The 11,855-nt window shown below is 37.8% G+C and overlaps 2 protein-coding genes across 3 annotated transcripts in view; both read right to left on the bottom strand.

The window, feature by feature from the left end:
- LOC129578778 (mediator of RNA polymerase II transcription subunit 14) overlaps positions 1-11,855 on the bottom strand; it is a 310,854-nt gene that overhangs the window by 281,166 nt on the left and 17,833 nt on the right. The gene's annotated exons all lie outside the window — the stretch shown is intronic.
- LOC129578805 (uncharacterized) overlaps positions 1-11,855 on the bottom strand; it is a 298,644-nt gene that overhangs the window by 281,166 nt on the left and 5,623 nt on the right. Inside the window, exons 4-7 of one of the 2 annotated variants that reach the window (XR_008689136.1) lie at positions 10,578-10,741; positions 10,217-10,392; positions 4,251-4,595; positions 2,963-4,105 (exon numbers count right to left, since the gene is read on the bottom strand). Coding sequence is in view for 1 of the 2 variants with exons in the window: in XM_055467940.1 (XP_055323915.1) it covers positions 3,531-4,105; positions 4,251-4,595; positions 10,217-10,392; positions 10,578-10,741 (1,260 nt within the window). In the remaining variant the exon portion in view is untranslated. Of the gene's footprint in view, positions 1-2,938; positions 4,106-4,250; positions 4,596-10,216; positions 10,393-10,577; positions 10,742-11,855 lie in introns of those variants that run through there. The other variant, XM_055467940.1, reaches the window with a different exon arrangement.

Raw genomic sequence — 11,855 nt, 5'->3', positions numbered from 1 at the left:
TCTTCAAAAGTTTCATACAAAAATCATGTCAAATTTTGCAAGACACATTTTTTTTCAACATTTTTTCGTCTGAAAAAAATTGACATGTTTTTTACATGAAACTTTTTTTTGCGATTTTTTTGGTCGTTATTAAGATAATATGTTATTATTATGTCAAATCTTTAATAACGTTATTAAGATAAAAAAAATCCCAACATAACATAATAATAAATATGTCGGGCAATAACATATTATTAACATATCGAAAATGTAAATCTGTACTTTATCGTGTTACTTCATCTCTATAATTTGTGTGATGGAGGTATGCGGTGTTGATTTCGAAAATGATCCATTTAACTGCAAGGTATTGAGCAAACATTACCCTTTGGATATACGAAAAAAGGAGGGAAAATCAATTGCCGATGTCAGCTAGCCAATCGATTTTACTAATGGATGGTTTTTCTCGTCAAATAGAAGAATTCAATTTATTTTGGCTTTCAGGCGGGATCATCGAGCGTTTCGGCCAGACAAAACTGCAATCCTATTCAATGATAGCCACTAAATTGGATCAACCCACGTAATCAATTTCCATTCAGGCCATGGATGACAATACGCAAAGACGTGTAACATTGATAATGGACAAAATACGAGCTAAACGTTTTAAATACCGAAATTAAATGAACGGTTAAATGTGTGTGTGTGTATATATGGATACAGGGGCAACAATAACAAAATGAATCGGCCGTTATCAAGTGTCGAAAATTGCGTGTTGAAATAAATGAATAGAGAACAAATATGTGCAAAAATGGTGTTTTCACTTCATTGCAGCACATTTTTTGTAGGCTTTTTTTTCTCTCTCTCTCTAGGCGAAAAGGGTTTGTTTTGCTCTGGATTGAATGGTAAACCCAAATGCATATGGCATCATTGATACAACCGCAACATGGTAAGTGTAGCATACACAAATGAATGGAAGATTTTTGAGCAAATCGAATTAAGCATACAACAAACTTGATTGCACTATACACAAACTGTTTGAGATGCAAATAGAGAATCAAATTAAAGTCATTCAGTCGGCTTGAATTGAATCATATTCACATTGAAATGTCTTTTTTTCCCTTTCTCTCTATCTCGTTTTCGTTCTTTCTCTCTCTGGCTCTGCCTATTGCTCATCAAGAATGGAAACGAGTATGCCATTGATTATCAGGGCAGTAAGAACAATAATAGTAACCATAATATTCGCTAGAACTGTAAAAGCGGAAGAAGTAAGTACTTATTTTGCTTCTGACGCGCTTTCGCAATTGAAATGGATAAAGCGCGAATTGGAATGCGCTGCACTTTAATCCTTGGCACAGCATAAAGTACACCGAAAACATCGACACATTAAGCAAACATCGATTCTAATGTTTGAACAAATTGATCTGTTAATATAAACGTATGTGCAAATGGAGAGAAAGAGAAAAAAGAGAGAGAGAGATGAAGCTTTATTCTGGTTGATTGAATGGGTTGAATGAGCTAAAGCTAACGCTAGCATTTAAATAACATAGAGCATATGTCAGCATTTGTTTTATTCTCGTTTAAAAGACATCATTGTGTAATATTACTAATTCATCCTTAAGTGCTTTTGACTCTTGCATAAGCTGTCTCTGCTCTATATGTCTCTTTTACACTCTCTCTCTCTCACACTCTCTGTCCTTCCCTTTCGGCCATTCTTCCGAAACGTGCTGCCAACCACCAAAACTACAAAAGACAGATGGAAACATTTACGTTGCATGAATGGCAAAGGATTAATTAACAAACATGACCAATTTAAAGTTTCATACACTAAATTAAATTAATATCCACCGAAGAATCCTCAGTAAACAGGGTGCTTTTGGGTATGTACAGTGTGTACTGTGTACACTTTATACACGGCAGAAAATGCAAACATATAATATTATTATTATGGTTGCTGTTGCTGCTGCTGTTGTTGTTACTCTTGTATCGTCCTCCACTATGCGGAGAAATTTCACCAAAAAAACAGCACCGAAAATTCTACTTACGTCTAAGTGTTATGAAAACATTTGTTTGAACAAATTCATAAAAAAAAATGTTTTACCGGCTGCGCAGTAAAATTTAAACGTAACTAACTACAGCAATCAAGCTGGAACTATCGCACGTGAAAAGCAATTAAATGAAAGGAACATGGGGATCGACGTTGCCATGCATCGGGCAGGCGGACGTGAACGCTTGTTCGTTTGTTGCGTGGGAAAATGGTTATTGCATAGATATAGTTGGCATTTGCTCGTTCATTCGTTTGTTCATTTATACGTTTTGCTGCGAAAATTTTCGCCAATTATTTTGTAATTCGACATAATGGACTTTCAAGGAAAGTCGCACCAACAATCATGATAAAATTGATTTTCGCATTTATTTCTTGATTAAATGAGTGAGAGCGAACAAGCGAGAGAGAGAGAGAGAGAGAGAGAGAGAGAACGACTTCGTTAGCATTTCGTCGAATGGAAATGCATGCATTACGCCTTATCAGGATTACAAAATCTATATGTATATGACATACGAACCTATATAAATATATTTTCTCTCCGTTAATTGCGTTCATTTGCTGCAGTTATAAGACTTTTCAAACTATCAAATCATGTTGTTTTTGGTATCAAAATTAACATTCCGTTGGATAAACATAACCACGCGCACGCGCTGGTGCCTATTTTTAGCTGATTGCGGGGGCATATTACCCCATTCTGTTGGGATTCGTGGAATAAACGAAAACTAATTACAACACAATATTGATGATTGGAAACAATAGCGTTTGCTTACCACATTTTGCTGGTTTTGGAATTTGATCGAAACGAAAATGGCTGTTGATGCCAACAAATTTTCCACTTTCCCATTACCGCACCAGAAAAATCAGTGTAATGAACGATGTTGAAGGCATGTCAATAAGCGCTCAAATCAAACACAAGACAAAACAAAAAAAGCTCCCAAATACGATCAAAGTATTTAAATGTATATATTTTTTATTGCCTTAAAACTCTAAATGATAAATTCATGATATTTCAAATTCTCACACTGGGCCGTAACATACACTCACACACATACACCTGAAAATTGCCGTGCCCATAAATGTCTTAGCTCGTTCGTAATCGTTGTTCATTTCTAATTGTCTTAGGAATCAACAACAAAAACAACTTAATAATACAAGTGTCTAAAATGTATCAGTCTTGTTAAAAAGTTCACTTGTTCAATTTTTGTTTAATTTTTTTTCGCTTCGCTTCTAATTTAGTTGATGTTGTTGCTATCGCTAGCTTGCCCTTCTTTTTCTTCTTCTGCAACAACACACAAGAGTGTTGGTTTTTGTTTTGCATTGCATACTAAAGTTCTTAATTATGTGTTGCCTTCCAGTGTTAAACATCCAAAGGGCAGTGATTTGGTATTCTTGTATCGTTTCCGTTTTGTTGTATTTTTATTTTACGTTCCGTATCTCCCATCCCCTTATGTAATTTGCTTTAATGTTCATCTTCGCGCGCGTATTCACTCACTTGCTCGGCGGGCTGAATTTAGGCTTCGCTGTTACTCTCACTGCTGTTGTCAACCAAACGAGATTCTTCGGGCACTTTGGTCAGATCAGCCACGAATAATTTGACGAAGACGGACATAAGAACGCACATTGCCGCCATAAACCAAAACAACCATCCGACTCCGATGTGGCCAATCAGTTGCGGTAGCATTCTTGTTATGACGTATATCAAAAACCAGCTGGTGGTTGCGAGCATACACCGCATGGTGAAGTAGCATTTTTTCGGAATGACCTTTTCAGCATATTCGTGCGAAAGCCGTTGCGGACCGGTAGCATATAGAAAATAGAATAGCGATAGGCATATCAACGGTATGTAACGAATATCTTCGAAGTTATTGGGCGCAAATGAACCATGCAAATGACAATAGAGACCAAGCACTCCCAGAATGGCAGCCATCACATTCGTTGACCACATTAGGCTGACTTTTATGTTAATGCTACGATCGTCAAAGAAGTGCGGCACAAGAATACTAACTACAAACACGGTGACACACAGAATGGTTGAAACTTCGGGCGTAAATTCACATTCTACGCGAGAGAGAACACTTTCACATGCTATGCGGGAAAAAAATAAGAGAAAAAAAGAAGAAGTGTATCAAATTGCAATTATCAGCCACTCGTTGACTTCTCTCTCTCTCTCTCTCTCTCTCTCTCTCTCTCTCTCTCTATATATATATGTATATATGGAAAATTTTCTTACCGGCCAATTTAAATATATTCTGAAGATAGAACAGTATTGGTACCGCACCGATAAGTTGTTCAAAAATGTATAGGCCAAACACTGGAATCGCGTACGCAATATTGAATTCTTCCTTGAACGCTGATAAATAGCCAACCTTATGATGGGCACTCGTCCATAATTGCAAATCATTCTGTACGGCACGATCGTCTGTTTTGAATTTCACTAGAATCTCGTTGGCCCGTTCCGCATCGCCGCGTATCGATAAATAACGTGGTGATTCCGGCATGAAAAAAAATGTTATGAACAGCAACGCTGACGTAATTGCCGGCAATAAATCGATGATCAGAAAACTCTTGAACAAACCTATGGCAACAATGGCAACAATGGAAGCCAAAACCACAACACATCGAGGAAAGGAGACGGCATGATGCGGGCCGAAAAAGAAAGAGAAAAGATACGAAAAAAAACATAAAATATGGTTGCAATAATATCAATGGCCGAAAATGAAAATAACAAAAAAAATGAACGACAATATTTTTCTAGAGAGGAGCCTCGTATTTTAAATACGGTATTTACGAACGATGGCGTTTTCATTTTATTGAATACACCTTATAAACCTACTTCAAACCAATAATAACAGCTTCGATAATAATCAAGTGTTATTAATTATGGCCGAATCAGACATTGACAGTGAAGAGTGTGGCATGAATTGTGGCATCAGCGCGAAATAATGGCTGCATTCAACAAGTTTCCATCTTCCGACGAGATTTTTATTTCTCAGGTCATCACTCAACGGCACGGCTTCCATTCGAATAGTCACACATACACACATACACACACACACACACACACACACATACACTTTCAGCATTCTCGCTTTCGACGTCGCCACCCCCTCTACATATATGATACGCTTTTCTTATCATTCGCTTTGTTTGCCCACATTTTTTAAATGTGTTACATCGAATGTGGGGATTGGTGAATCACATGGCAACGCTTTGATCCAAAGTCAGGAATTATTCAACAGCAATTTAATTGTGTTTATGTGCTATTTTGATATTTTCATCGCAATCAACAGCTGAAGCGTAGCGCGATCGAGTCAATGAAAATCAGCTCGTTACGGCTAGCTTAATTACAAAAATCAAAGTTGTGGCTTTTTGTCTTGAAATAGACTGGTGTGTCTGTCTTTGAGACGATGGCAACGACGGCGACAGTGGGTGCCGCTGTCATCATCTATGCTTTTTTTCCTGCACTCGTCTTCGTTTACTTTTCTCTTTCGATTATTTAGAGCATTCTGTTCAAAAGATATGTCAGTTTTACGTACATTATATTACATCATTTGGCATCAATGGATGGACGCAATAGTGTGTGCGGCACGGAATCCTCTTTGATGTGTAAAATGGCATACATAAAAGCATCAAGGTCGTGGTCATTCTCTCGAAATTAATTACTCCGCCTTGAATTCTTCTTATATTACGTTTTTGTGTTTAGACGAAAAAGTGCGGGAGTGAGAAGCAGAACGGCGGCAAAAAAAATCTATTAATTTTCGAAAGCGTTTACAAACCAATTAACAGCCTAACAACCAGAGAATGCCAGAGAAGAAACAAAACTTCCTTGACATTCAAATGCAATGGCAGACATTGGTTTTTATTAGTGTTTTGATATCATCATCATCATCACAAGGCGAACAAATAAACGCCGAAAGGAGATTTCTCTCTTCTTCTTCCTCTTGTTCCTTGTGTTTTTTTCCTCTTGTAAGACCGAAGGATATAGAGGCAAAAATAAAGCGAATGCGGTGCGTGACTGTTTTATTTTGGTTTTCATGGTAGCGTTTGTTGTTACACATGAGATTAAGGATCTGAATGTTTGAGAAATGTTACCCGTAATCACAGGCGTTCTTGCCATTGTTTTCGAATTGATTGTATGAAAATATTCGGAGAACGAAAACGAAAGAAAATATACGTCGAACGAGCAAGAGATGGAAAGAAAGAATGGAAAAAGTGACAAATGTGACGGTAAACATTCGATATGCGAGCATTTTTAGCTGATGCGCAGACATGTGGAACCAACCGGTTGAAAAAACAATGACGCAAATATTGCTTGTGAAAATGTCTCAAGTAGAAGAACAAAACGAACAGTGGCAAAAAGGTGGCAAGATGATGGAAGTGTGTGAGTGTCGATACGGAGCGTCTTTTTTGCATAAGCAAAATTGGTTGGATTTACTTGTTGAATATTTTGACCCGAAATGTGTTTGTGAAATTCTGTCATCTTGCTCTGATTCCAAATGCCATACACCATATTCGTTTCGGAGTGCCATATGCGATTTCGAGTCTTTTTATTTCTGACTTGTTCCGCCACACCGTTCATCCAAATGGATGGGATGATTGGGTACAATTTTCAAAATCCTCTAATGTTCAATAAATTTCCATTTCGCACTTTTTCACACTTTCGTTCTCTATTGCATCATTCGGCTTTGCCATTTTAAGCTAGCTCAAAGAGTCACACAGCAATAATGGATCTCGACGCGCTACAAAGTCTCCGCATGTGGTAAAATAACGTGTAAAAAAGTGGTTGGTAATGTTTTTATATCCTTTCTGAATCATTATGCAGACTAGATTTTGCTGCTGGTAAAAACGTCAAGTGTAAATAACGGTGATAAAACCATTCGCACGATTTTTTTTCACCACTCTCTTTGTGTCTTGCTACTACGTGCTCGCACGTCATCGCTTTTTTGCTATGTGCGTACTGCAGTCAAAAACATTTGAAGGATTACTATTATTACTCGAAGTATTTTTGCTTCGCTGCTTATTTATTCAGTTTTGTTCGTATTTGCTCATACACACACACACACACACAGAGAGAGAGAGAGAGAGAGAGAGAGATAGAGTAAATGAATAATGTCGTTGCGTTTTGTTCGAGCGACAGTGCCGAATAGTCGAGTCGAAAAAGTCAAAGCTCAACAAAAACCCACTACTACTCTTCGATACATTGATCGATACCATCAACCTACTCGTTACAGTCATACTCGTTGACAATAAATAACAGGCAACAACGAGAGTAAACATAAAATTGCAACGATGACAATGGCAAAATAGCGTAGACAATGTGACAAAAATACATTCTTGCAAATAAGTTTTTGCGAAGAGTTTTCGGTGGAAAACTTTTGATGTTAAATAAATATTTCGTAACACTTTTCGCTAGTTTTTACTTGAAAGATGAATAGAAAGTTATCGTATAGAGCGTGTGTGTGTGGAAAAGAAATGGAGATTTTTAGCATTTTCGCTTTTTCATTGTTGTGTGGTGCCTCATTTTCAGTATATTGTGCGCAATATGATGACACAATGTATGCTTCATACTCGAGACTCGCTTAACTGTCTGATATCCACAGTTCAAGAGCAGAAGAATTTGCCAAAAATACGAACTTTGCTTCGTATGTGTGTGTGTGTATATGTGTGCATGTCTATTTATTTCGAATTTGATGCTCGTTCAGGGCTTATCAGCACTTTTTGTACACATTTTCGCACCGTGTCGAATGGATCTAAAAGTCATTCGGGAGGTTTTAACGTGAAACATCGAAAATTTATTTATGGCAATGTTCAAGATCAGTGATTGAGCTCTACTACGTAATTTAGCACACTGATTGGTATCTTTATGCGACATAATTTAAACGCTGTGTTTTGCTCAATTGGGCTTTGAGACGACGAATATGTCTGCCGTGGAATGCACTTTTTTCAGTGATTGAAGTGCGATATGAGGAGTAAAAAAGAAGCTATATCATCATGAAACTACGCACCTTTTGTCAACCGGCCAGACCAGACCTGGTACGATGTTGTTTGCTTTAAGTGAGTTTATGTTTTCATCTTGATATATCGATCGAAGGGTTCGGTTCGCATGAAATGGGGATAACAAGTCCAAAATATTTTATTCATTCATTTTTTCCCCCTCTATCTACGCCTCTCTCCCTCCACCCATTCTCTATTCAAATTCATTTAATCTCTTCGACATTGAACATTGTTTCAAATAAACCACAAAATTCTCGAGTTCGTCGAAAATTTCCCAGTTATTCGACGAAAACGTCTTGAATTACACGACATAAACAAAGCGCCCATTAAATCTTTTACCACGGTGACGTGTTGGCTTTTCCCTTCGTGTGCACATGGTACACAGTGCTATAGTTGCAATAGATTTCTAACGATTGGTACATAAATTTTTCGGCAGCAATGTAAACGAACATAACAAGAACAACAGCAGTATTGGCTGTTTGGCAAAAGCAGCGAATTTTTCTGTTTGGAAATGAAACAAAAAAGGCAAGCGAGGTAGCGAGTGAGCGCTCATTGCGCGCGCGTGATATGAAAACACAACGAAATACACTCCATTGAGTTAAATGAGCGTTTTCAATTTTATTGCATGAGAAGATTTATAAAGCATTCGCTTATCCGTGATTCCACTTTGGCTTTAAGAGCCACAATCGAAGCGGCAGCACAGAAACAACAATCATAATATTTCAACAAGGAGTCAAGTACCAAACGAAATTTTCGTTCCACTTGACTTTTCACCTTACGGCTTTATCACAAGAGGCTACAAAGAGTCGTCATCGTCGCCGTCGTGCGCTTTTTTCTTCTTCACCTTCTGATTTAACTGCTGTATATTTTTCCATGCTTAGATGAAAATATGAAAACAAATTCTCACCATAAATTTAGATATTATTTGCAAGGAACACATCGATGTGTAAACATGCCGAGGCATCGAAGCAACACATACCAAATTGGTTAAACAAATCATGTATTTTCAGGTACAACACGGAGCGTTGTGGCCATGTACAAAATTCCCAAATTTAATGCTATGCCCGAGTCAATGCTGTTGTTGCTCCTGCTTTTTCGTATAGCTTCTCCGTGGCTCAAATCGCATCAACGTATTGAAATGCGGTATCAATGGCACGCCGCACGATGTTAAAATGTATATTGCCCGAATGTTTGTTTTTTTTTTTTTTGTCAATGTAAAATTCTGAGATATCGTCAAAATCTCGTCGGTAATTCGACGAAATCCGAACAAAAATCGCACTCACAAGATGAATTGCTTTCAATTTCTTTGGGCTCAAGATTCATGCATAATTTAAATCATTAATGAGATCGGTAAATTGCCAACACTTGACAACGATCGGAAATGAATTTTACTCGGGTTTTTTGTCCATTGCCGATATGTTGGAATAATGAAAACACGACGCTATTTAGCTGAAAAATTGTTCGACACCGAAAAAAAAATTCCATCAACAAAATTGAATCGGCAATGAGCACTACGATTAAATGGAATTCAACGAGTTCACGAGAGAGAGAAAAAACTGTTTGCAATTGAAGTAAGAAACTTGTTCGAAAATATTTTTACACTTTTGTTCAATGGCTTTAATTCCGCCATGACGAAATAGATAACAAAATTTGCTCCTTTTCTACTGTCGTGTAGAGCATGTTCGTTCCAATGCTTCTCATTCCTCACCCGTTCTCCTTCTACTTCTTCATTAACATTTATGTGACCGAATGCGAAGATATATTCAAGTTGAATATTTATACGTTGGAGTACAAGCATTTAATCGCCGGTGATAAAAATAACATGAAGCATCCTGAATAATTAATGAGCGATTAACTGGCTGGTTTCGCTTAAAAATGGCATAAATCCGAGAATGCAGCGTGCAAAATTAGTGCTTTTAATTCGCTAATAGCATTGGTTCATTCAAATTCATGGCCACATTTGCCAATGTCAATCGAGCGTAATAAATACGGTCGGATTTTAGCACCCCATTCAAAGTGAAAACAATAAAAATTGCAATCGATTTTCGAAAGTGCTAAAAGCAACACCATCACCTTAAGGTAGGTAAGCGGGTTGCAAACTCTCCCGCCCTTCCTCTCTCACTCTCGCTCTCTCTCTCTCTCTCTCTCTCTCTCTCTCTCTCTCTCTCTCTCTCTTTTCCTTGTTCTTTTCCCAATACTTACTCAGAATGTACTGCGACAAGATCCCGAGCACGAACTGCAGTTGCATAATTGAATGGCACAAAGGTTGTTGATGGACAGGAACGATATCGAATATGTAGAGCGGAATCAGGAAATGGAGTGTTCCGACGGCAAGTCCGCCAATGCCACGACCCACCAAAAAAATCAAATAGTTCTCCCTGTAAACCGAATAAAAACGAATTGAACAAAAATAAAAAGCGCAACAAAACGCACGAAATCAATCAAATCTAGTGAATGGTGTGTGTCCTCTATTTCCACCACTCTGTTACTCTTCGCGGATTCAATTATTCAATTGGGTGCAAAATAATTAAATAGAAAATTTGCATAATAAAATTTCACCTACCTGAAAACCATGACAAGAATCCATGCAACAACCATCAAAAAGTTGGCCATCAAAATGAAACGCTTCGATCCGACAAAATGCCATATTTGATGAATAATTAACGGTCCGAGTGCCGCTGTTAAACCAATCACTGAAAATATATGCCATTTCTGCTGTGGCGTAAACTAAAAGTGTACACCAAAAAGCAAAGCAAACACAATGAGTCGATGCCATAATCAAAGTACAATTTTATTTTGTAATTATGGTGAAAGGGAAACATTCACACACTCACATAGAGAGAGGGAGAGAGAGAGAGAGAGAGAGAGAGAGAGAGAGAGAGAGAGAGAGGATAGAGCGAAGTTTTTTTTCAACTGGTCTGGTTTATTCTGTGATGTGTGTTTTGTGTAACATCGCACTACTTGGAATAAAGTTGGCCGCGGTCTTGACGTTTACGCGGTATTGATAACTGAAGCATGTTGTACACGCTCGTTTCGTAAATTGGGCAACGTTCACTCGTCTAGACGATTACGTAGGAATTCGTTATTCGTGCTCGTGCTCGTAAATAAAAATTACGAATCAACTAATTTCGATTTCATCGGTTTGAACACAGAAGCGCGAATGTGGACTCGCACATGCATACACATGAACAAAATATCGTCAATCGGTTGTGCTACAAAAATGAGCAATGACGATATCAGAAGAGACGAAGCGAAAAAGACAAAAAAAAATGATTGTCTCGGCGACACTACGTCCAGATGCACTTTCAAGTGGTTCGAGTAGAGTTTAAAAAGTGTGCCCAAGTGAAAAGAGAAGTCGCCGAAGAAGCCAATAGATTCTATTTAAACTAGCTGTTCAATTGTTCAATGACCGTCATATGCATTTCACGATTTAATCTCAATATGAGTTCACCGAGCGAAGTGATATTGAAAACAACTTTCCATGAAAACGTATTGAACAAATAATGAACAAAAAAAACTCCGAAAGAGTCAAATCGTCTGGTGCGTTTTTTTCTCTCCTCTGCTCCGCGCCGTTTCTTCTTCGCTTTTCTTCCGTTGCTCGTTTTTTTTTGTCAACAGAATGAACAACAACAACAATAACGACGGCGACGACGACAGAAAAAAAGGAAATGAAAATAATCCACTCGTCGAAACGATACCGAATCGCAGTCGACCGGCTCGGTGAATTTAAATGCGATTTTGAATCGGTAAATTTATTATCGAAATGACCGCATTAACTTTTTCCATTTAAATTTCAAGCATTGCTCGTTATTTTTCTTCTGCGACTGTTTTTCTTTCTCTC

Source organism: Sitodiplosis mosellana, unplaced genomic scaffold, assembly GCF_009176505.1.
Source record: "Sitodiplosis mosellana isolate CC-2019 unplaced genomic scaffold, AAFC_SMos_1.0 Smas_scaffold_6226, whole genome shotgun sequence".
Lineage (NCBI taxonomy): Eukaryota > Metazoa > Arthropoda > Insecta > Diptera > Cecidomyiidae > Sitodiplosis > Sitodiplosis mosellana.
Note: the sequence above shows the minus strand (reverse complement) of the source record. Positions and strands in the feature narration are given on the sequence as shown.